Source organism: Trichechus manatus, unplaced genomic scaffold, assembly GCF_000243295.1.
Source record: "Trichechus manatus latirostris isolate Lorelei unplaced genomic scaffold, TriManLat1.0 scaffold00026, whole genome shotgun sequence".
Taxonomy (NCBI): Eukaryota; Metazoa; Chordata; class Mammalia; order Sirenia; family Trichechidae; genus Trichechus; species Trichechus manatus.
Genome location: NW_004443962.1, coordinates 7,798,971 through 7,825,547, shown reverse-complemented (window position 1 = coordinate 7,825,547; position 26,577 = coordinate 7,798,971). Strand labels below are relative to the sequence as shown.

General features: G+C 41.2%; 1 protein-coding gene across 2 annotated transcripts in view; it reads left to right on the top strand.

The window, feature by feature from the left end:
* KALRN (kalirin RhoGEF kinase) overlaps window positions 1–25,547 on the top strand; it is a 789,193-nt gene extending 763,646 nt beyond the window's left edge. For both annotated transcript variants that reach the window (XM_023728787.1, XM_004373615.1), the window contains exons 19-27: window positions 1,465–1,492; window positions 2,070–2,241; window positions 3,782–3,903; window positions 4,306–4,437; window positions 5,953–6,117; window positions 8,165–8,243; window positions 20,441–20,641; window positions 24,188–24,326; window positions 25,002–25,547. In XM_023728787.1, the coding sequence (XP_023584555.1) occupies window positions 1,465–1,492; window positions 2,070–2,241; window positions 3,782–3,903; window positions 4,306–4,437; window positions 5,953–6,117; window positions 8,165–8,243; window positions 20,441–20,641; window positions 24,188–24,326; window positions 25,002–25,547 (1,584 nt within the window). The remainder of the gene's footprint in view (window positions 1–1,464; window positions 1,493–2,069; window positions 2,242–3,781; window positions 3,904–4,305; window positions 4,438–5,952; window positions 6,118–8,164; window positions 8,244–20,440; window positions 20,642–24,187; window positions 24,327–25,001) is intronic.
* The last annotated feature ends 1,030 nt before the right edge of the window (window positions 25,548–26,577 follow it).

Below are 26,577 nucleotides of genomic sequence, written 5' to 3'. Positions count from 1 at the left end.
ATAAGTGGGCAATTGCTTTGCAAAGGGGAACCCAAAGAAAGAAATAACATCTCTGTACTAAAGGGCCCCTATGGGTCCCTGTGTAAGGGAAGATCACACAGACACAGTGTACATTCGATATCACATGGCTAAATACAAGGAGATAAATGTGTGCATGCCCCAACTGGGCTATTTTGTAAGGCACATGAGTTTTCAGGTTTCACTATGAAGGAAAGAAGAACTTTGCAAGAGAAACTATTATCGATGAATCACTTTTACACTAAACTGCTTAGCCAAAGGGAGATGGACTAGAATGAGGTCATCTTTCTTCCTCTTCTGATTTATTTAAATATTTATTGAGTATTTGTTTGTCAAGCATTGCGCTAAGGACTTGACATACATTATTTCATTTTTATCTTGTGATAGCTCTTTGCAATAGGTATTTATTCCCATTTTATAGTGGAGGAAATTGATGCTAAAAAATTTTAGATAATTAATGCAAAAATCACAGTAAACAAAAGAAGCGACCCCACTCTCTGACTGCAAAGCTCAGGTTGTTTCACCACGGCAGCCTCTGTGCCCCAAACCTGTGTAATTAGAGCTTGTAGAGAAGGAAGGTGGGGGGACATCAAGGTGACCATCCTCCCATGTAGGGGTAACACCAGAATGGCTAGTCCACTAGTCTAATGTTTTCCCTTTCAGGAAAGATCCAGGATGTCACCAGGCAGGCAACACAGTGTGTCCCAAGAGCTCCAACAGTGATAAGAACAAGGCACTTAGTTGGCATAAGTCTGTTTTCTCACCTATGCAGGAATAAGGGTTCGAACCATTAGGTGTTCACATTGCCCTGTGGAAGCTGGGCTGCAGGAGGCGGTGCTGGTGCTGGGGTGAGCAGACAGGGCACCCCTCCTTCCCCTTCAGCCAGAGAGGCTCTGTATTTAGCTGTTCCAAGAGACGTTTCCCCTGCTTGGGGGAAAACGTGTGGGAGGAAACCATTGAGTTAGTTCGTCTCAAATGACCCTTCCAGCTTGACAGGTCTCAGGTCCTCTGTTTTTGAAAATTAGTGATGCTGGGAAGCCTCTGTGCAGTCACGTTGCTTGAAGTGAAGTTGCATGTGAACGGGAGGAGAAGGGGTTTGTGTGCATGGTAGAGGAAGGACGAGCAAACAGAGACCTGGAGGACAGAGAGCCCACTGCAGCTAACAGAGCTCAAGAGTCACAATAAACCTGTTTGGGGCCACGCATCGCCCCGAGGGAGTGTGAACAACGAGCTTACACGGGAAAGTAAATCAGCACCCTTTGTTGTTAAAGGAGGAGTTTGTTACTGTGGCAGTGATACCGTTACAAACAACCAAGTGGAGGGTTGGGCTCCAGGCTCCCTCTAAATTATACTTTCTTTTTACCCAATAGGGTAAGTCTCTTGTTCACTTTTCGTACTTTTGGATTTAAGCAATTTTCTTTCTTTCTTTCTTTTTGTATTTTTCAGATCTTGAATCCAAATTTTATCCAAGAAGGTAAGTTAAAAAGAGTGAAAATGTGGGGATTAGCTAAATAAATGATGGCGAATCAGCACTGATATAGAGCTCATTAAACAATGACATTGTGGTTATGTGTTTGTGGACAAGGAAAGATGCTTATGATAAACTATTAGGTGAAAAGGATGACAACTTGCAATATTATATGTATGTAAAATGGATCCAGTTTTTATGAGAAAAGATTTGTTTTATGATGCCTAAAAGGATGCATACCAGAATGTTCATAGTAGTTGACTCCGGATTGTGACGTGAAGCTTTTTTTTTTTCTCTCTCTCTCTTTACTCATCTGTATTTCCTATTTTTTCTGCAATAAATGGACAGACAGCCTGGCTGTCTGAAAATAAAAAGTAAAATGACAGTTCAAAAGAGATCTGATGTGTGGGATTAGAGCAATCACGGGGACCCACTGCTGGGTAGAACCCAGACGAGTGCTGAATTGAAGGGTATTTCAACTATGGTTACGCGACATGGGTGGGGATGAGAGTGCTGTTTTATAAGATGGTTGTTTTATTCTTTTTGTTCTCAATGATGTGAATGTATGTCGATTTGACCACAGTGGCCCCAGAATTCCTTGTGCCCTTAGTGGATGTGACCTGCTTGCTTGGAGACACAGTGACCTTGCAGTGCAAAGTCTGTGGGCGGCCGAAGCCCACCATCACCTGGAAGGGTCCAGACCAGAACATCCTTGACACTGACAACAGCTCAGCCACATACTCTGTCTCCTCCTGGTAAGCTATTGCTCCCGCATCAGCACCTTCGGGGCTTAGCACAGCACTGAGAGCCGAAATCTGGGAGGCAGCTTCTGTTCTGGTCTCTTAGTCTCTCCAATAGGAGAGCCGCCCTGCAACCTATTGTAGCTCAAACACTTGGTGCTTGATTAGGAGCAAAACTGAGGTAAAAACCATGACGGTTCAGCCCAACATTGTAGTTTTTAAACCCAGTGCTGTGAGCTTTAGGCACGGCCTCTGCTGCTCCTGGAGGTCCTGGGGAGTGCGAAGAGTTAACGCACTTGGCTGTTAACCAAAAGGTTGGAGTTTAGGATCCACCCAGAGGCACCTTGAAAGAAAGACTTAACAATCTACTTCTGGAAAATCAGCCACTGAAAACCCTATGGAGCACAGTTCTAGTTGGACACACGTGGGGTCGCCATGAGTCAGAATCAACTTTATGGCAACTGGTTTCTGCTGCTCACACTAGAAGCTGCCACTCAGCCTGATGGACATCTGGGTCTCAACAGCACACACGTCACACACTGCATTGCATCACGTAGACATGCCTGTGACAAGCAAGAGTGCTTTCTGGGCCACATTGAACAAATAAAGAAAAACATAAACTTTTATAACTCAGGACAGGCATGAACCATACATTTGAAGAGGTGTACAGTCACTGCCTATTAGATTCCCTACAGATTCCCCAGGGAATCTTTAAGCTGGGTGAAGTGGCAAAGTCTTCAGACCTGGAGAAGAAATGTGGTCCTCAAATTCAACATCATGGTGCTATTTGTGCCTTTCAGAATCCTATGGAACAGTACATGTGTAACCCTTTCTTTAACCCAAAAGCAATTTTCTTAGAGAAAAAGAAATGACTTGCTCTAAAATATGCACTAGAAAATAGAAAATCCAGCTACAAGCATGCTTCTATACAAGGCCGTTTAACAAAATTGGTTGCATCCCGATCATTTTGTCAATATTTATTGCTTCTGATTATGAGTTTTCTTATATAGTCCTGCTTATGGTTCAGCACACCACGTGCCAAATCTGTGGTCTTTTACCCCTGATCATCTTAACCTCAAACACTTAGTTTAAAATCCCATCTTGGTTCCACTGAGTAAGGCAAATGATGAGAGTTTCCCACAGGGCCGCCTCAAAGAAGCTGGAAGGGCTTACTTCTGTACTCTGCTTTCAGTAATAAAGTGGAGTCCAGTGCAGGCACTGTGACATGGGTGTAGGGTATAAAAAAACAAAAACCAAACCTGTTCTCATCAAGTTGATTTTGACTCATGGTGACCCCATGTGTTACAGACTAGAATTGCTCCATAGGATTTTCTTGGATGTAATATTTATGGAAGTAGATTGCCAGGCCTTTTTTCTGTGACACTGTTGGATGGGTTCGAGCTGCCAACCTTTCGGTTAGTAGTCAAGCACAAACCTTTTGTGCCACTCAGGGACCTTACAGGGCATTAGGGGGTAGCTATAGGGGATGGGCGCAGAGGAAGACCGCAGGAAGCTCAATACTGGAGTTTAAAGAGCCTCCTTTTGGTGTCCCTAGTGATTCTGGTGAAATCACCCTGAAAATCTGCAACCTGATGCCCCAAGACAGTGGGATTTACACCTGCATAGCAACAAATGACCATGGGACCACATCAACATCTGCTACAGTTAAAGTACAAGGTACAGTCTCTTTATTAGCCAGATATTTTAAGTGGACATTACAAGGGCTCTTTGAGACCTGAAGAAGAAAAGATTCATTGTGAAAATTCCAAAATAGAGTTCTGACAAATGGGAAGAGAATGAATCTGTGACAAGCTGCCCGTGCCCTCACACGTAGTTCTCTGACCAAGTTTATCTCCAAAGTGCAGTATTTAGCCCAAGGAAGAACTTCAGACAGCAAAGTGTGTCCACCACTTACTCCCAGTCCTTCGTCAGGCCTGGAGAAAGGTATGTCAATTGATGCAGAAGGTTATGGGAAAAATATGAGACCCAGGTTAAGTAATGTTCCTTAGGTGACCCTCAAACTTGGTGTAAAATGCCAGGTTCTGCACAAACAGGACTTCATTCTGTTTGTTTCTGTAGGTGTTCCAGCAGCCCCTAACCGCCCCGTTGCCCAGGAGAGAAGCTGCACCTCAGTCATCCTCCGCTGGCTGCCTCCGTCCAGCACTGGGAACTGCACAATTTCTGGTTACACCGTGGAGTATAGAGAAGAAGGTGTGCTGTCTCCTCCTCCTCTTCTTCTTTCTGTCTTCTGTTCCTCTTAAGAGGGCCCTTCAGAGTTATAAAACTATTTACCTCTGCGTCTTTCATGGGCTGTTCCTTCTTGGTTTTTCAACACAGCAGAAAGTCCAGACCACAGCCGCCTTCTGATCACAAATATAGAGTAGCTGTTTTTGCCACTTTATGACCCATGGCAAGTTTCAAAGTGCCCTTGCCTGCATTTCCTTACTTAACACACCGATCGCCCAGGCAGGGGTAAGCCGGCCCATTTTACAGATGAGGAGGCAAAGGCCTAAAGAAAGTTAAGAAATGTGCCTGAGATTATACTTAGTAAGTGGTAGAACTGGGTCTAGAACCTAATTTGTGATCTTTCCTCCAGAGTAATAACTAAAGTCGTATGATCAGAGCTTTACCCCAAACGCCCAAATAAAATTTAGAGAGTACAAATATATGCATAATGACCTTTTAAAAAATGAGTAATTTTAAATTTTGTTATATTTCCATGTTAAAAGTGCATATATTCTTTGGCAGCTGGAAACAACTGAGATTGACATGTATTTATCAAGAAAGATTATTTAAATTAAGAAACTGCCAGGTAGTGCTAATTGTTAATAGCTCATCTCTGAACCACCTTATGAATTTCGCCATTGAACCAAAAGCTACTGCTGCCTTTGGAACCAAAATCATTTGTTTTACTCCACCTTCCTTTATTCTTATTATTTTAGCCCTTTTTTCTTCTCTATTAAACAAGTCCCACATAGTTGTAAAGCTACTTGCACCTTTCTGAAACCGTTTACTCTTGCATCTCCCAACTCAGTTCAAAGGTCTTAATGCTGAACTGAGACACACGTTTCAGAAAGTTCATATTTAACTCAGCATTATTCACTTCATAGTTCCCCTTATTAACAAAGAGCTCTTGGGCAAATGGCTGAATCTTTCTGAGCCTTATTTTCTTCATCTGTAAAGTGAAATTAATGCTCCCTACCTCAGAGGTTTATGTGGACTTAAGGAAGAAAATTAAACGAGAGAATTATGTGAAGAGACTGTCCACAGAATTTTACAAGTACATAGTGCTCAATACATGTTAATTTTCATTTGAGGAAATTCATCATTTCAACTTCCAAAGGCATATTTTTTCTTCCTGTGTTACAAAATTACAATGTACTCTTCTGGCCCTATTAAAAATTTACCATGTGTTTCTCTGTAAATTCTGTATTATCGATGTCTTTAACTCTCATACTTGTACTTTTGGAAGTAAACAGAATCTATTGGCAGTTCCTCGAAAATCCCACTTCTGCCACCCCCTCATGATTTGTTCAGTTACTTAGGAAACTGAACACAGACCTGCCATGGTTGGGCTGCAGGTTTTCAGAGGCCAGGCTGATGTATTGACTACAACTACCACTTGAATTGAATGAGTCAGTTTTCCTTTCTTTGTTTGCTGGAAGTCTTTGAAACAATGTCCTTTTGACTTTTTCTTTTTTTCTCTCTTTGGAAACTGTGCGCTAGGTTCCCAGGTTTGGCAGCAGTCTGTAGCTTCGACCTTGGACACTTACCTCGTCATTGAAGACCTCAGCCCTGGGTGTCCTTATCAATTCAGAGTCAGTGCCAGTAACCCCTGGGGGATCAGCCTTCCCAGTGAGCCCTCGGAGTTTGTGCGACTTCCAGAATATGGTGAGCCCCAGCCATGCCCAGGACCCCCAGGCAGTGGATGGCAACGCACCTGGCCAACTGCCACAGAGGCAATGGCACAATTGTTACGACAGGCTACCCAGCAAGTGATGACCTGGATCTGCATAGTGGCCTCAGTTAAATAACATTTTAGAGGCCTAATGAAGAGTGTTTCTATAAAGTGTGGCTCAGAGTGTCTTGGGGCAAACACTGGGTCTGCCACCCATGCCTAACCCCAGGCCTGCCAAGTTCCCCCAGAGTCTTATGTGTGTCTCCAGGAACAGAGAGGGGCAGACAGGAGTCATGAGTAACATCCATCCAATCTGCCTCTCTCTAAGACAGGAACTGTGAAGCCTCATCTCACCTAGCCAGGTGACAGTGTCCCTCCTAGCATTAGGGACAGCCCCCACACCAATTCAAATGAGGACAGGAATGCAAGGATTTCACTGCAAGATAAAGGTTTGGTAGTTTCCCTAACCCCCACACCCCTGCTCCCCAGAGGTTTTTATTTTTTTGCAACATACATTTGTCTGTAGATTTGTTGAGAAATCAACTAAGATAAACATATAACTAGTTATACATGCATGTTTTATAAACGTGGTTCTTATTTTGCCCAACTGTTCACTATCTCAGAGTCCCTGGGGGGCACAAAAGGTTAAGTGCTCAACTACTAGCCAAAAGGTTGGCGGTTTGAACTTCAGAAGACAGGCCTGGCCATCTGATTCCGAAAGGTCACGGCGTTGAAAACCCTATGGGGCAGTTCTACTCTGCACAGATGGGGTCGCCATGAGTTGGAATCGACGGCAACTAACAACAACAACAACATTCATCCTCTCAGGCAGACACCTTTGTCCCAGGGGTATTTGGAAAGAGGAGACCTGTTAGCCTAAGGGATCCTCCAAATGGTGAGATTTCAGACAGTGCAGGGGAGATGGTCTGTGTGTATTGTGGGGGACGGGGGTAGGAGATGAGAGGCCTGGTGTCTCAGTCACTGTACTTAAGGAGCAGTGGGCCTGCATCTCGTTGGGTTAAGGGAATTTCAGCGTCTCCAGAGGACCTCGGGCTACGTGCTCCTTCCCCAGCTGAATCCAGAAGTACTCTCCGCCCCCTCCCACTGCCAGCCCAGCCTCAGCTCAAATTTGTTCCCACGGGCCTGTGACTCACTGGGAAACCTTGGCCCTGGGTCTCTGTTCCCTCAGCCACGCTGTGCTGTGGGCAGCCTGAGATGACTGGCTCTGAGGAGCTGTGCTGCTGGCTCTGCACCCGTCCTCACAAGCCCCTTAACTGAGTGCTGCCCAGGAATGACCACTGTCCTGTTTTGCTACTTGTGGACTGTGTGTGTGTGTGCGTGTGTGTGTGTAAATCACTCCCCTGTAAGTTAACACATCATACAAGGCAACACTGCCAAAGAGTCTGTTGTTTGTGGTTGGGTGCCATTGAGTAGATTTGACTCATGGTGACTCCATGTGACAAAGTAGGACTGCCCCCATAGGATTTTCTTGGCTGTGCTCTTTACAGGAGCCAAAGATTCTACTCAAGCATAGACTCTGAGTTAAGCTAAATCATTCAGTATACCGAATAAGTTCATTAATGACTGGGAACAGTGAGATGAGAAAAATAAGTTTTCAGAACGTTTTGCACGCATTCCTTTTCTTTCCCGCCTTTCTTGGTCCTTATAACCCTCCCTATTCTTTCTTATGCATTCTCCCTGCAGCCTTGGTTCTCACTGGCTCCACCTTTTTCTCTCTCTATTTTTTCTAGCAAGTTTCTATTTAAAAATATCCAGAAGTTACTTTTCTGAATTGTCCAGTTTTCCCCTTGTCTAAGTAAATGCCAGAGGGAGTCTGTCTCTAATGTCAGTTTCCCCTCACATGTTATTTTTAAAACTAACATTGCAGAGAATTGTGGCATTTTCCCACTGAGTTCGACTCCATATTTGGTCCTAAGAATTCCTTTGGGATTATGCTCCAGCATAATCTTTTCTGTTAACCTTTCCTTTATTCTTATATGACATCTTCAATATCATCAATGGAATTTCTGTCTTCCAAAGATGCTGCTGCTGATGGTGCCACCATTTCTTGGAAGGAAAATTTTGATTCAGCTTATACTGAGCTGAATGAAATTGGAAGGTAATGATACAGTTTTCTGTTGCTTGGTTCGTGAACAATTAACAACATCACATCAGAATAAAGACTTGATTTTTTTTGGTTTCTTTTAATAAATGCATTCTCGCTATGATAAGGAAAAAACTAGAATATTTATGTGTTTTCTCTTGCTCTTTTTCTAACTTCTTAAGTTGAATGCTTCACTCCTCAACTTTCAGCCTTTCTTCTTTTCTAATGTAAGATATTTAAGGATCTGAATATTCTTCAAAGTATAATTTTAGCCACATCTCCCAACTTTTGATATGTGATATTTTTCTCATCATTGAGTTCTAAGTATTTTTGTATTTCAGCTATGATTTTTTGACTCATGTACAATAGAAATATGTTTTAAAGTTTCCAAATGTGTGATATTTTTAAAAATTATCTTTTTGTTACTGATTTCTAACTTAATTGCAATGTGTTTAGAGAAATTGGAATATATGATATTGATTCCTTGATTTGTGTTAAGACTTGATTTATGAGTAAGTAGCACATGGTTAATTCTTATGAAAAGTCACATATTTTCTTAAGAAGAATGTATACTCACTAATTGTTAGGTTGTTTGCTGTCAAGTCGATCCCGACTCATAAGACCCTATATCACAGAGTAGAAATGCCCCGTAGGGTTTCCTAGGTTGTAATCTTTATGTATGTGCATGTATTAAACACATTGATTGTTTAATGGGTATTTCTAACCCAAACCCCCTTCCTCAGTATTTTGGTTAGAGAACATTCAGTGTGTCCTCAAAAATTAAAAAAAAAAAAGGAAAGAAAATATGACTTTTAAAAGAACAATGAAAAAAATCTATATATGTCTGACAAAATAGTTGAGGGGAAAGTTACAAAAAGGGGGTTCATCCCTGTGCATGGTCTCAAGGTGGTCTGAGTGAGAGAATGTGGATAAATCTCGCTAGTCACCCACCCACCCTGGATGAATAAACAGAAACCACCCACTCCCTAGGGGCCAGTAGCATCATCTCCATCTCTGACATTTCTCCGTGAAGCATAGCATTTCATAAGTAGGGTGTTTGTGACAGAGGTTTTGTAGAAAACCAGATTGGTATTTCAGTTTCGTAGGCAGGAGTCACAGTGTAACTCATTACCTTTCATTACAGTACCTTTCATCATCAACAAACACTAGCTCCACTCTCCTGTTTTCTTTATGTAGCCTGAGACAAAAAGGACAATGGAAATTCATGCAATAATGATGATGATGTTTACTGAGTATCTATAGTGTTCCGAATACAGATACTGTACAAACATAATTTAATCTAATCCTCACGAAACTGTGAAGTAGTATTCAAATAGACTGAAGGAAACGCAGGCTCAGGGAGGTGCAGGAACTCTCTCAAGGTCCCACACTAGTAAGTGTGCAGCCAGTATTCAAACTCTAGGCTACCTGACTCTAAGCCCATGTTTGTTTTATTACTGTATGTTGTTTCTCCTATAGCAGTTATTGTGAAAAATAGCCTCTAGAAAGTTAAATCTAGCTTGCTGTATTATATCTAAATTTTTAAAGCTGGATATGGCCCCAAATTGAATCCCCAGCTTGTTCTAAATGAAATGGGTTCCACCACCTGGACACACCAGTTAAGTCCTCCTCCAGACATGCATTTGGTGTTGATAGCCATAGGCTACAGCACATTTTACTTAGAAGAGATTCGTGTTTTAATATTTCTCAAAGGGGAGACCAATTTTCTGACCTGTTCAAAGCAATCAGCCATTAAAAAAAGAAGAAATCTCATCTCCAACAATCTGAAACTTTCCCTCTCTCCCAAGCGTAAAAAACCCATTGCCGTTGAGTCGATTCCGACTGATAGCAACCCTACGGGACAGAGTAGAACTGCCCCATAGGGTTTCCAAGGAGCGGCTGGTGGACTCGAACTGCTGACCTTTCGGTTATCAGCTGAGCTCTTAACCACTGCACCACCAGGGCTCCAAGTATAGACTTCATATTTTCAGAAGATCCTTAAAAAATGCTGTATATTAACAGAATGGAAATAAAACATGGAGAGACTTACATGAGATAGGCAAAAGATGTCTGTACCAGGGCCATAGAAGTGGGTCAACTTTCCCATCACACCTAAACCTAGAAGTTTGGCCCTACACACTCCAGTAATTAAAGATTATAAAAACGATGGTGCAAGGAGAAACACCTTCATTCCTACAGCCCACACTTATAAGGAAAGGGCACTTGAGCATGGCAGATTTAACCAGAAATAAACTATATAGTTTGAAGAAGCCATAAGGTTACCCCTTGGGAAGGCTGACTGGCTGCCCAGACAGGATCCAAAAAGGTAGCAATACCAGACCTCCAGGTAAGGATGCGAGGTTGAACACAGGCATCTATTTTCACTCCCTCCTGAGACTTCACTAAAACTATAGTAAAGGCATTTTTTTAAAGCAGGCACAAACCCATGAGAATGGGAAATTGGAAGAAGAGACATCAATAATAAAATAATAGAAACAGAAAAACATATCAAAGAGTGACAGTTGACCTAGGAGACCTGAGAAAACTCAATCCAAGTCAGTCATGAGTTCAAATGAGAATCAATATAATTTTTGCAGCAGAATTCTTCAAAGCATCAAGTGTTTTTGGAAGTAGGTATTAACAGGATGCTAGAATTGAAAGGACTAGCTTAGTCTATTTGAGAAGAAGTTGCGGCTCTGACTCTCTCCACCCCACTCCCCAGCTTTATGCAGCTGTATAATTGTACCCCCACTCAGGAAAAAACTAGAGGTTTATTCTCTGGACAGGGTAAAATAGAGTGTCTATGTTCTGGGGGACTCCAGGCGTAGCTGAGGGAGCAGAACCATACTGAAAACAGGGCAGGGTGCATGCTGGGTACTGAGAACTCCAGTTCTCTTTTCCACTGGGCCTCCAGAAGCTGACGACAAAGGCTTTACTCTCCAGGCAGAAAGCAGGAGGATATTTCTCTGGGGACTTTGACCAGCCCAGGAAGAAAGACCTAAAGACTTTGAAGCTTTCCCAACTAAATGGGTCAAGTCAGATCACTCTACAGTAAAGGTCAAGTTGATAAACTCTACCCATACATTCAGAGCTTCCAAACTACTTTTTAGTCCCTAACTTTTAAAATAAGCCAACTTCCAGTGCTGGCCAAAATGGGGAAACCCCATTGTAGCCTCTCTCCACCCTGCTTACAACTAGAATCTGCACAAACTATAAAACGCAACTGCCTGAGGATTCTGAAAAGCAGAAAACAGGCATACTGGGGAGGGAAGTAAAACTTGAAGAATGACCACTCAAGTGACCATGAGTTTCCTATTTTGTTTTGGTTTCTCCTTTATCTTACATCTTTGCCTAGTAGGGTCTGTCCCTCATGAGTGCCATTCAAAGATTAATTTGGGACATGAGCAGTGATTTGTATCATAGTTCAGTTCTCCAAGTCTTTGCGATGCTTCATTGGGTGTGTTCTATGTATATTAAACTAGCAGTGGAACTACCACCCACGGAAGATGAGACAGAACTTACAGTCTAATCCTAACCAAGTTGATTGCCTGTTAAAACATATAAATGAACAAAAAGTCAACATTCTCCAGAGAATTTTAACAAGACCCAGAGTCTTACAGCATAATATTCAAAATGTCCAACATACAATCTAAAATTATTCAACATATTAAAAACCAGGAAAATCGGACAAATCTGAGATAACCCAGATGTTGGAATTATCAAAGACTTTAAAACAGATTATACTGCTTTATTAAATATTATACTAAATATTTATATGGAGCCCTAGTGGTGCAGTGGTTAAGAGCGCGACTGCTAGCCAAAAGGTTGACAGTTCAAATCTACCAGCCACTCCTTGGAAACTCTATGGGGCACTTCTACTCTGTCCTGTAGGGTCACTATGAGTCAGAATTGACTTGATGGCAATGGGTTTGTTTTGTTTAAATTTATAATATTTATATACACATATATATTGTTAAATAGCTATAATAATCATCCTCCAAGAGGTAAAGGTGAACACTCTTGAAATAAATGGAAAGATAGTTCTCAGCAGAGAAACAGAAATTATTTTTAAATGAAATTTCTATAACTAAAAAATACAATACGTGAAATTTAGAAATTCATTGGGTGGGCTCAATAGAATGGAGATGATAAAGGAGTTAGTGAACTTGAAGATAAAGAAATAGAAATTATCCAATCTGAAGAATAGAGAGAAAAAATATTTTTAAAAAATCAAACGCAGTCACAGGGACCTCTAGGATATCAAAAGGTCTAATATTCATGTCATTAGACTCCTAAGGGAGAGGGGAAAGAGATTGGTGCAGAGAAAGTATTTGAAGAAATAATGGCTGAAAATGTCCCAAATTTGATAAAAGACAACATAAATTATAAAGTAGCTCAGTAAACCAAAATAAGATAAACAGGGTAAGAAAGCCATGCCAGACAGATCATAATCAAACTGCTGAAAACCAAGATAAAGAGGGAAAAGAAAAAATCTTGAAAGGACAGAACAATTATTTGAATGACTGCAGACTTTTCATCAGAAACCATGGAAGCTAGAAGACAACAAAACGACATCTGTAAAGTGCTGAAAGAAAGACCTGTCAACCCAGAATTCTAAAAAAACAAAAAGGGCTTCAGGCATAAAGGTGAAATAAAAATGAGTCAACAACTAAGAATTTCTGGACAGTTGAGGAAAAGGTCTAAAAAATAGAAAGGAGGAAACAGACTATAAACAGAAGAAAGCTTCAAAAAACTCTCATTAATATCGTCAGATAAATAAGAGACAATACTGCAGCTATGAAACAAGTACATAATACTACCAAAAAAAAAAAAAATTCAGAGATCAATCTTGAGCTCTTAGAAATGAAAACTTTAATAGAAGGGTAAGAAGATAGAGTTGAGGAAATTTCCCAGAAAGAGCAAAAAGGAAAAAAGATGGAAAATAGAGTAAACCAAAAAAACCCATTGCTGTTGACTCGATTCTGACTCATAGCGACCCTATAGGAGAACTGCCCCATAAGGTTTCCAGGGGGCAGCTGATGGACTCGAACTGCTGACCTTTTGGTTAGCAGCCAAATGCTTAACCACTGTACCCCCAGGGCCCCCAGAAAATAGAATAGGAAAAGAAAATTAGAAGACTAGACTAAGAGGTCCAATATTTGAAAAACAGAAGTTCCAGAAGGAGAGAATGAGAGGAGGGAAAAAAACCCAGAAAAGAGGAAATTATGCTTTAAGAAATAAAAATTCCCTAGAATGAAAAAAATATGTGTTCACCAATTGAGTGAGCACCCTGAGTGCCCAACCTAAAGGGTGAAAATAGACCCACACCAATGCACATCACTGTGAAATTTCTCAACACTGAGGAAAAGAGAAAATCCTACAAACTTTTGGAGAGGAAAAAAGGTCATATAAAAAAGACCAGGAATCATAATGATTTGAACATTAACAATTAACATCAACAATAACACTGGAAGTTAGAAGACAATAGAAAAATTCTTTCAAAATTCTGAATGAAAATTTTTTCCAACCTAGAATGATACCCAGCTAAACAGTTGATCAAGTATAAAGGTAGAATAAGCACATTTCAGAGAAGCAAGTGTCAAATAATGTATTTCCCATGCCATGCACTCTTTGTAAGAAATGATCGAAAAAATGCATTCTACCACAAAAAGGAAAAATAACCATGGTGTCTTAGTTTTTTACTGCCGCTGCAACAGAAAAACCACAAGTGGGTGGTTTTAAAGAACAGAAATTTATTTTCTCATGGTTGAAGAGGCTAGAAGTTCAAATTCAGGGCACAAGCTCTGGGGAAAATCTCTGTCTCTGTCCACTCTAGGAGAAGATCTTTTCCACTTTCTGTAGACTTGGCATTCTGTGATTCATTGGCAATCTCCACGTGACGTGTTATCTTCCCCTTCCCTTGTGCTTGCTTGTACCTGTACCTAATCTGCTTTTTTATATCTCAAAAGTTATTAGGTCTAAATAACATCCTACACTGAAATGGCCTCATTAACATAACAAAGAAAACCCAATTCCCACAGGGGATCATATTCATAGGTTAGGATTCCAACACATATTTTTGGAGTACACAATCCAATTCATAATACATAGTTTATTAGATGGCTCAACTATAAATAACCCATTGCCGTCAAGTCGATTCCAACTCAGGACAGAGTAGAACTGATCCATAGGGTTTCCAAGGAGCTCCTGGTGGATTCGAACTGCTGAGCTTTTGGTTAACAGCCAAACAGTTAACCACTGCGCCACCAAGGCTCCATATGCGTGGGGACAGAGGGAGGAGAAAAATAATCTCATCTTCCATAGTAGGATGTCAACAGATACTAAAACTGAAAAATCAAGAAATAGCCACACAAAGAATACCATTTAGAGTCAGAGAAGTAAATACCAAAATAATCAGCTAAAATATATTAAAGTGGTATGTTAATCTGCCTCTAGGGGAGGAAAATTAAGGTTGGGATGGGAGGATGGAAAACTTTTTTTTTTTTTTTTTTTTTTAGTAACAAGCCTTATAAAGCTAATTGACTTTTTAAATCAGGAGAATGCATAATTTTTGACAAAAATAAAAGAGTTTTTAAAAAATTAAGGTAGCAGTACCGTAACATGGCTACCAAATTTTAGAGATCTATCCTCAGCATTCAACTGTTGTCATGCATCTAACGTGCTCTGGAACTGACTTATATTAATTGAACTCACAAGAGACTGCTGTTAAAAACCAGAATGACAATTTATTAATTTATGATGTAAAAACAGAACTGCCGATTTGACCAAATAGTTGCTCACTACATCAAGAAGGATATCCAGTATATAATAGGTATTCAATGAACATTTGTCGAATACAGTTGGCCCTCTGATTCCGCGAGTTCCACATCCATGGATTCAAACAACTGTGGATCGAAAATATTCTAAAAAATGAAAAAAAGAAAGTTCCAAAAAGTAAAACTTGAATTTGCCATGTGCGAAGCACTCCACTGAATGCACATGAATGAAGTGATGTGTAGGCATCCCCCGCTGTAGCCTCCAGCATTCCGAAGATCCTCAGTCTCTCTCCAGCACTCCTTGTTTGAGCATTGCTCGCCTCAAGAGTCTTGTTTGTTCACTACCTGTGTTGTGTGCACCCTTTGTTTCTGTGAAACAACGGCTCCTCAAAAGCAACGAAGTGGTCAGAGCATTCTCTCCAAGACTAAGTGTGAGGGGGTTGAGGACAGCAAGAGGAAGGAGTTTCAGGCTAGTAAGGGGTGGCTGGCTAGCTCTGTAAAGTGCTACAGCCTCAAGAACTTCAAGATCGCGGGCGAATCAGCACCAGCTGATGACCAGACAGTATCAGCATTCCCAGAGGAGCTCAAGAAACTCTTAGAAGAGAAAGGCTATCTTCCAGAGCAAGTCTTCAGTTGTGATGAAACAACTCTTTACATAGCATTTCCATTGTATTAGGTATTATTAGTCATCTAGAGATGATTTAAAGTATACGGGAGGATGTGCGTAGGTTGTATGCAAATACTACGCCATTTTATATAAGGGACTTGAGCATCCAAGGATTTTGGTATCCGTAGGGGGAGTCCTGGAACCAATCCCCTACAGATACTGAGGGATGACTGTACTTGTTTTACTGGTCATCACATTCTCTTCTTGCAGGCAAATCTATATAGTAGGAAAAAATTATTATCAGAAAGTTGCTTGGTAAGCATGGAGCCAGGTCAAGGAGTTAGTTGGATGACTAGTGGTTGCCATGGAGCCTGCTACATCCATTTCTGCTAGAGGAATGGACTAATCCAGTCTGTTTACTCCTCTGCTCATGGGTTAGGAAGCCTTATGGACAGGGCTTGGATGGCACTGCCTGATAACCTCTTTACTGCTCCCTTTGCTTCTAATTAGCTCACTCAACTACCTTCCATAGGGCTACAGCTGAGTCTGGGAACCACTCTGTCTATTTAAGGGTGGTTAATTTTGCTCCACCACATGTCTGTCAGTTTGTCGTACTGTGGTGGCTTGTGTGTTGCTGTGATACTGGAAGCTTTGCCACCGGTATTTCAAATACCAGCAGGGTCACCCTTGGTGGACAGGTTTCATGGAGCTTCCAGACTAAGACAGATTAGGAAGAAAGATCTGGAAGTCTACTTCTGAAAAAACTGGCCATTGAAAACCTTATGAATAGCAGTGGAACATTGTCTGATATTGTGCCAGAAGATGAACCCCTCAGGTTGGAAGGCACTCAAAATATGAGGAAGAGCTATCTCCTCAAAGTAGAAAACCCATTGCCATTGAGTCGATTCTGACTCATAGAGACCCTATAGGACAGAATAGAACTGCCCCATAGGGTCTCCAAGGAGCAGCTGGTGGATTTGAACTGCCAACCTTCTGGTTAGCAGCCAAGCTCTTTAGCCACTGCACCAGGGTTCCCCTCAAAGTAGAGCCTACCTTAATGATGTGGTTGTAGTCAAGCTTTCAGGACCTTCATCTGCTGATGTAGCACTACTCAAAATAAGAAGAAACAGCTGCATACATCCATTAATAATTGGAACATGGAATGTACAAAGTATGAATCTAGGAAAATTGGAATTCATCAAAAATGAAATGGAGCACATAAAGATTGATATCCTAAGCATTAGTGAGCTGAAATGGACTGGTATTGGCCATTATGAATCAGACAATCATACGGTCTTCTATGCCGGGAATGACAAATTGAAGAGGAATGGCGTCCCATTTATTGTCAAAAAGAACATTTCATGATCTAGTCTGAAGTACAGCGCTGTCAGTGATAGGATAATATCCATACGCCTACAAGGAAGACCAGTTAATACGACTGTTATTCAAATTTACACACCAACCACTAAGGCCAAAGATGAAGAAACTGAAGATTTTTTACCAACTTCTGCAGTCTGAAATTGATCAAATATGCACCCAAGATAAATTGATAATTATTGGCAATTGGAATTCGAAGTTGGAAACAAGAAGAAAGATTGATAGTTGGAAAATAGGGCCTTAGTGATAGAAATGACACCGGAGATCCCATGATAGAATTTTGCAAGACCAATGACTTCTTTATTGTAAATATCTTTTTTCAACAACATAAACAGCAACTATACACATGGACCTCACCAGATGGATACACAGGAATCAAACTGACCACATCTGTGGAAAGAGACAATGGAAAAGCTCAATATCATCAGTAAGAACAAGGTCAGGGGCCATCTGTGGAATAGACCATCAATTGCTCATATGCAAGTTCAAGTTGAAACTGAAGAAAATTAGAACAAGTCCACGAGAGGCAAAGTACAACCTTGAGTACATCCCACCTGAATTTAGAGACCATCTCAAGAATAGATTTAACACTTTGAGCACTAATGACCAAAGACCAGACAAGTTGTGGAAAAATGACATCAAGAACATCATCCATGAAGAAAGCAAGAGGTCATTAAAAAGATGGGAAAGAAAGAAAAGACCAAAATGGATGTCAGAAGAGACTCTGAAACTTGCTCTTGACCGTCGGGTAACTAAAGGGAAAGGAAGAAATGATGAAGTAAAAGAGCTGAACAGAAGATTTCAAAGGGTGGCTCGAGAATACAAAGTAAAGTATTATAATGAAATGTGTAAAGACCTGGAGATAGAAAACTGAAAGGGAAGAACATGCTCAGCATTCCTCAAGCTGAACGAACTGAAGAAAAAATTCAAGCCTTGAGTTGCAATATTGAAGTATTCTCCGGGGAAAATATTGAACTACATAGGAAGCATCAAAAGAAGATGGAAGGAATACCAAAAAGAATTGTTTGATGTTCAACCATTTCAGGAAGTAGCATATGATCAAGAACCAATGGTACTGAAGTAAGAAGTCCAAGCTGCACTGAAGGCACTGGCAAAAAACAAGCCTCCAGGAATTGCCGGAATACCAATTGAGATATTTCAACAAACGGACGCAACGCTGGAAGTGCTCACTCGCCTGTGCCAAGAAATTTGGAAGACAGCTACCTGGCCAACTGAGTGGAAGAGATGCATATTTGTACCCATTCCCAAGAAAGTTGATCCAACAGAATATGGGAATTATCGAACAATATCATTAATATCACACACAAGTAAAATTTTGCTGAAGATCATTCAAAAGCAGTTGCAGGAGTATGTTGACAGGGAACTGCCAGAAATTCAAGTCAGATTCAGAAGATGACATGGAATAAGGGATATCATTGCTGATGTCAGATGGATCATGGCTGAAAGTAGAGAATACCAGAAAGATGTTTACCTGTGTTTTATTGACTATGCAAAGGCATTTGACTGTGTGGATCATAACAAATTATGGATAACATTGTGAAGAATGGGAATTCCAGAACACTTAATTGTACTCATAAGGAACCTGTATTTAGACCAAGAGGCAGTCATGGGAACAGATCAAGGGGATACCGCATGGTTTAAAGTTAAGAAAGGTGTGTGTCAGGGTTGTTTTCCTTTCACTGTATTTATTCAATCTGTATGCTGAGCAAATAATCCAAGAAGCTGGATTATCTGAAGAAGAACGTGGCATCAGAATTGGAGCAAGACTCATTAACAGCCTGCAATATGCAGATGATGCAACCTTGCTTGCTTAAACGAAGAGGACTTGAAGCAGTTACTAATGAAGATCAAAGATCACAGCCTTCAGTATGGAATACACCTCAACATAAAGAAAACAAAAATCCTCATAACTGGACCAATAGGCAACATTATGATAAATGGAGAAAACATTGAAGTTGTCAAGGATTTCATTTTACTTGGATCCACAATCAACACACATGGAAGCAGCAGTCAAGAAATCAAATGATGCATTGCATTGGGCAAATCTGCTGCAAAAGACCTCTTTTGCAAAACAACCATGACACACATCTTTCTTAACTTTAAAGCATGCGGTATCCCCTTGATCTGTTCACATGATTGCCTCTTGGTCTAAGTACAGGTTCCTTATGAGTACAGTTAAGTGTTCTGGAATTCCCATTCTTCACAATGTTATCCATAATTTGTGTTAAAAAGTGTTAAAAAAAAAAATCAAATATGTCACTCTAAGGACTAAGATGCACCTGACCCAAGCCATGGCGTTTTCAGTCGCCTCATATGCATGCGAAAGCTGGACAATGGATAAAGAAGACCGAAGAAGAATTGATGCCTTTGAATTATGGTGTTGCCGAAGAATATTGAATATACCATGGACTGCCAGAAGAACGAACAGATCTATCTTGGAGGAAAAACAGCCAGAATGCTCATTGGAAGCAAGGATGGCAAGACTCCATCTCACATACTTCGGACATGTTATTGGGAGGAACTAGTCCCTGGAGAAGGACATCATGCTTGGTAAAGTAGAGGGTCAGTGAAAAGGAGGAATACCTTCAACAAGATGGATTGATGGAGCGGCTGCAATAATGGGCTCAAGCATAACAATGATTGTAAGGATGGCGCAGGACCGGGCAGTGTTTCGTTCTGTTGTACATAGGGTTGCTATGGGTCAGAACCAACTCTAACGGCACTTAACAACAAATTCTGTTAAGGAATCCTGGTGACATAATGGTTAAGAGCTCAGCTGCTAGCCAATATGATAATGGCATGGTAGTTATATATTCTTCAATATCCTTGTCAGTGAGAGATGCATATTGAAGTATTTATGAATGCAATGATATGATATCTGGATTTTGCTTTAAAAATTCCAGAAAAAAAAGCAAGGAGTGAGAAAGGAATAGATGAAACAACATTTGGCAAAATGTTGATAATTATGAAAGCTGGTCGCTGGGTGCATGGATCCATTATACTATTCTCTTTACTTTTGGGTACATTTGAAATTTTTCATAATAAAAACGTAATAAACATAAAATAAAATTAATAAATTGCCTCCTTTAAGATGGGTTTTAAATTATCATACAGTAGAATTCTTCCTTCTTTAATGTTGCTACTGTTGTTATTGCTGTGTTTTCTAGAAATGTATTCTGCTTACAAAAGAAAACTGAACAGAGAAATATATAGGCTAAGAAAATGATTTTAGTTAGCTCTTTGCATCTCAAAGAATCCTAAAATGCTTTGGGAGGGACAATGGGCTTTCTGAATAATATGATAATTAAAAATATAGGCAAGTAAGATTCCTAGTAAAATATGACTGTCTGATGGCTTCAGACAAAACTTTACACATCCCCTAATAATATGACACCCAGCTGATGCACGCATCTTTCCCTTCTGTTTTCCAGAGGCCGTTTCTCCATAGTAAAGAAGTGCATTCACAAAGCTACCCGCAAAGATGTCGCTGTGAAATTTGTTAGCAAAAAAATGAAGAAGAAAGAACAAGCCGCCCACGAGGCTGCCCTCCTCCAGCACCTGCAGCACCCACAGTACATCACCCTCCATGACACCTATGAGTCCCCTACATCCTACATCCTAATTTTGGAACTGTGAGTAAAGGCGTCATCTCTCTCAGGTGGTCCTCAGCTGTTTGGGTCATTTATTGTTCACAATTAATGGAAACGACAGCTACATTTTCTGCAGTGTTTTATAGTATATACAGTTCTGTATGTAGCATGAACGCTCTCCCTCATTTTAAATAAATACTATGCCCATTTTAACAGATAAGAAACGCAAGTTTAAAGAAGGTGAAATAAATAGCTCCTTAAAACTAGGAAGAGGAGAAACTGTGACTTGAACCCATATCTCTCTCATCCAGTTTTCATTTTTTTCTCTCATGGGCTCTTGAGCTGTGCAGGAGGTTAGGAAAAGATATTGACAGTAGGCCCCTGACAGGTGGAGTGGAAATGAAAGACGGGTTTGTGCATCAATCCACTGCCGTAGCATCCCCAATCTACCATCCAAGAAATTCCTTTAGGGTGCAACCATACCTTCAAAACATCCCACTCATTCCAGATGTTCTAGGGCTTCAGGCAACTGTATGATTTGGCCCCAGAATAGATCAAATAGAGCAATAAGGTCACATTCTGCCACCTACTACCCAGGCTAAGAACAGAGAGCAAAGTCCGTGTTTTGGGGAAATCTTATAAAGGCTAAAGAGAACAACCTTTCCAAACTCCTGAGCCCTAGTAGAAATGTTATTAAATGAGTGCTAAGGAGGCCCTGGAGCCCTGGTGGCATAGTGGTTAAGAGCTATGGCTTCTAACCAAAAGGTTGGCAGTTCAAATTCACCAGCTACTTCTTAGAAACCCTATGGGGCAGTTCTACTCTGTCCTATAGGGTCGCTATGAGTCAAAATTGACTTGATGGCAATGGATTTGGGTTTTTTGGGAGGAAGCCCTTGGCCTGGAGAGAAGAAGATATTTCCACCAAAGACCACTGCTCTGTATGGCTCCACATGAACCCATTTTCTGTAGAGAAGTGCCTCCCTGTACAGCTTTCAACTGACATTTTAGTCATGCTGGTGTGTGCTTGTTAGTCTAGAAGTGTGTTGGGGGAGAGGAGTGCCTTTGAAGTAGGAAATTAGCATAAATTTATTTATGATGAAAAAAAAGAAAACCAAAATGCAAACATCTTTGGATACGTTTTTAAGTACATTAAAAAGAAACAAAGGAGACAAAACCAACACTGTTAGCATTTGTAACCCTTTTGTGAAACTTTGCATAGCTGTGTAGTAGCTGACAGAGCCCTGGTGGCGCAGCAGTTAAGCGTTCAGCTGCTAACCAAAAACTCGGCAGTTTGACAGTTGGAATCCACCAGCCGCTCCTGGGAAACCCTAAGGGGCAGTTCTGCTGTGTCCTACAGGGTCGCTATGGGTCGGAATCGACTCGATGGCAACAGGTTTGGTTTTTGGTATTGGTAGTACTGTTAGATTGTCCCTTTGGACTTAACAAATAGACTTGCAAACAGCCTTTCGGAGCCTAGCCTGTTTGTTGGGAGCTTCCTAACTCAAAAGATAAATTCTGTGGGTAATGAACTATCTTGGTATACAAGTGACAAGGTATTGTGATGTGCATAGCAAGATGGCAGCATAGACCTAGCACTTTTGCCCCTTTAGACTTGCTGATTCCTAGTCTGAGGGAAGGTGTTGATGACCAGGCTGCAACAGGACAGTGGAAAGAAGCTGTCCTTGGAATGAAGAATCTGGGCTGAAGTCCCATCTCTGTGGTTTGGGCCTCAGGGTCTTCATCTGTTAAGTCTAAAGAATTAGTCCCACTTCCCAAAGATGTTGCAAGGATTAAATTAGATGAATACTGGATTGCACTAGTCTAGCAAACATTTACTGAGCACTCACTGTGTGCTGACTGCTGCACAGACCCGAGGCAGGGTAGGGGAGCAAAGATGAAGAGACAGAATTCCTGCCCTGGAGCAGTTATAAGTCTAATGAGGAAGACCAGTAGATAAACGGAGATTTCCAATACAGCATGGCAGATGCTAAGAAAGAAATGCACATGTTGGGGAGGGTTGCTGTGAGGACATAGAAAGTTGCTTGGTTGGACTTGAGGTTCAAGGAAGATTTGTGGAGGAAGCCGTGCCTGAGCTAAATCCTGTGCTGAGTCTTGGTTATGTCGTGACTGTGGGTGGGCATCAGAATCGCTGGTAGAGCTTTTCCAGGTGACCGAGATTCTGAGTCACTAGTCGAGGGCAGGCCTGGGTGTCTGCATTATCCAAAAGCTCTATGGGTGGCCCTGGTGGCTGAGACTTGCTGGTCTAGGAGCAGTGCTACTGCTAATTTCTCCCTTAAGCATTCCGAGAGGTTCAGGGGGATGGACCCAAGGAGTCCAATTCTACTCTACTCTACTCTTCCCACTCATACTCCTACCCCACCCCCGGGTGGGTCAGAGGGAAGACAAAGGACGCCTTCATAAGTCCTAGCCTTTGCTCCTGTCAACGAAAGTAGGAGAAGAGACCAATGGGAAGGAATGAGCTAGAGAAGAGACTGAAAACTTGGCCAGGGTGATTTCAGCTCTTCCTGGGCATTTCCTGGGAATGTGCCTTTAACAGCCCATTACACATTACAGAATAACTGCCTGACATTTTATCAGTCCTTGGGATACGAGGGCACCCAAAAATCCATTGCTGTCGAGTCGATTCCAACTCATAGTAGCTACCATTCATTGAGTGTTTACTTATGCTACAGATTATGCTTACATGCCTTACTGTCTCATTCAATCCTCATAATGAAGGAGGTATTATTATTATTCTCGCTTTAAAGATGAAGAAACCAAAACGCAGAAAGTTTCAATGACTTTCCCAAAACTGGTAAGTGGCAGAGCCAGGATCCAAATCTGGGTCTGACTGGCCCCTCCACCAGTCCTTAATTAATGCTGGAAAGTCACCCCAAAGGGAAAGGGTTCAACAAGGGCCAAGAATGCCAAGGACAAGCTGCCTACTTTCTGTTTTTCCCCAGCTAAAAATTGACAGACAAAAGCAGTTTGCAAAACATATGTGGGGCTGCTTACAGCCACCAGTTTTCAGTTGATCATAATATTGCTAATGTCCTTCTGTTCTTGGGGAAGGTTTTCTCTATTTTGCAATCTAACCTCTTAAACAGGCATCAGAACTTTTCCTTTGTGAACAGGTTTCCTTGTGAACAAAATTGAATGTGTTTTAAACAAGTTTATATAGATTTTTTCCATTAGGCACAAGTTTGTAAAAAAAAAAAAATGTGTTGTTGTTCTGAACATTGTACTAAAACCCCAAAGCCAAACCCATTGCCATTAAGTCGATTCCCACTCATAGCGACCCTATAAGACAGAGCAGAACTGCCCCATAGGGTTCCTAAGGAGCAGCTGGTGGATTCGAACTGCCCACCTTTTGGTTAGCAGCCAAGCTCTTAACCACTGCACCACCAGGGCTTCGAACATTGTACTAAGTTGGTTCTAAATAAAATATGCATGTGCTGCAACATTGCGTTGATCTTCATTTTAAATAGAGAGTCAGAGAGCTCTCAGAGATCTGATAGATTACTGTGTCTGTTATTCTTCTGTTTCTTCCCAAACATATTTCCGTTGCCTTTTCCTCCCTACTTGTAGGATGGATGATGGCCGGCTCTTAGACTACCTTATGAATCATGATGAGCTGATGGAGGAAAAAGTAGCCTTCTACATCCGAGACATCATGGAAGCCCTGCAGTACCTTCATAGCTGCAGGGTTGCACATTTGGACATAAAGGTGAGAAGAAATAAGAGTCTTTGCAGGGAAACTGCTAAGTCCAACTTACCAGTCATTACCCTTGAGGACTGTAAATTCGAACTCATTTCACTTAGTTAGATTAGAATACTTAGAAATACTAAACCAAAACTCTGTGGCCACACAATTTAAGTGAGTTATTCTTGAATTAATGAGAAGGACAACAGAGTGAAAATAACATCTGGGGTGAGAAAAGAGAGGGAAGCTTTAACCACCTAGTCTAACTTTATAGACAGTTGCCATCAAGTCAACTCTGACTCATGGTGACCCCACGTGTGTCAGGGTAGAACTGTGCTCCATAGGCTTAATTTTATTGAAGGAACTCAATACATTTCACCTTCTCTTTCGTGGTGCTCAAAACGAAGCTCCTGTTCTTAAAAATGAATAATTTATTCTTTTCTTGACTTGATCCCAAAGCAAGGAGTAGATAAGAAGACATGATTTTCAATGTCAAACAACTTCTCTAAAGTACCACCCAGATTTAGAGTTTTGTTTAGTTTGAAGCCTCCTATGTACTTTGCATAGGGAGTTTCCCATGTATTATAGGTTTTATCAAAGAGTAGTAGAACTACGTTTGAACTAATGGTGTCCTACTGCTAGTCAAAACAGAGAGCTGAACTTGCCTTCTCTTCTTCCTGCCTTCTTGGATCTCCGCAGCCTGAAAACCTGCTCATTGACCTCCGGATTCCAGTGCCTCGAGTGAAGCTCATCGACTTGGAGGATGCTGTCCAGATCTCAGGTCACTTCCATATCCACCACCTTCTGGGGAACCCAGAATTTGCTGCCCCAGAAGTGATCCAAGGCATCCCTGTGTCCCTAGGCACAGATATCTGGAGCATTGGGGTGCTGACCTATGTCATGCTGAGTGGGGTCTCCCCCTTCTTGGATGAGAGCAAAGAGGAGACATGCATCAATGTATGCAGGGTGGATTTCAGCTTCCCCCATGAATACTTCTGTGGCGTGAGCAATGCTGCCAGAGATTTCATCAATGTGATCTTACAGGAAGACTTCCGGAGGCGGCCCACGGCAGCCACCTGCCTGCAGCATCCATGGCTGCAGCCCCACAATGGCAGCTACTCCAAAATCCCCTTGGACACCTCCCGCCTGGCGTGCTTCATAGAGCGCCGCAAGCACCAGAATGACGTGCGTCCTGTTCCCAACGTCAAGAGCTACATAGTCAACCGGGTAAACCAAGGGACGTAGCCATGTCCCCGCCCTGGAGGTTTCACATAAAGTGCAGTGTGAACCAAAGCAAGACTGAATGTGTCTGTAAATAAGTCTCTGTGAATGATTTCACTCCGTGCAGTCTTCTGGATTGAGAGATGTACCTCTTAAACCTTTTCAGTGGTTATTCAGGGTCTGGGTAGCAGTAAAAGTCACCCTAAATTCAGCAGCTTTCCAGAAGATTGCCCAGAAGAGATAAAGATGCAGCGAGTGACAGAAATTATCAAAAAGAGGGATGAAGATAACAAGAATATTAGATGAGCTGTTCTAAAAATTGTAATTATGAGTTCCAGAATGGGCGGTTGACCGGGCAAACCTTAAGCTCATGAAATTTTAAGCAAAAAGTTCTATTTAACAGAGATGTCCTATGTGTCCATATTCCTGCCTAGATGACTTAGATATAATTTCTTAATAGGATACATATACACATTTAGTATAATATATCCCATTCAGGTTTCAGAGTTTTATAATATAGAGATATATATGAAATCAATCATAAATAACTTTGAGTATTCCAGTTAAGACAGTAATTTATTTACTGAAGCATTGCATTGTTTTGACTAAGCACAATTAGAGGACAAGTTTTTTAGAGCATTTTATAAATCTTGTATAGAAATCTTTTACCAAAACCTGTGCATCAGGAGAAAGCAATGATACCCTTTTGCAATCTGTAAACGAAGATTTTTCTCCCAGTCACCCGGTGATTTGATTAACGTAGGTCCTGTATATGAGAAACTACCCCTAAATTCACTGGCAGCTCAGAGTTAACCTGGAGGGAAAGCCTGCCAGGATGTAAGTCCAAATCCAGTAAGAGTCGTGGGGCTATTTTTATGTCTATACCTGGTTCAAAATAGGCAAATGGATATAACAAACATACAAAAGGGCAAATAGAAACCTTTCCTGGGGTTCCAGTCAATGAAGAAACAACACTTTCTGATTTCTTCTACAGTTGTAGAATACAGTCCTCAGAAAGTTGGCTTGCTTTTTTTCTCTAACTCCTTATTGAAGC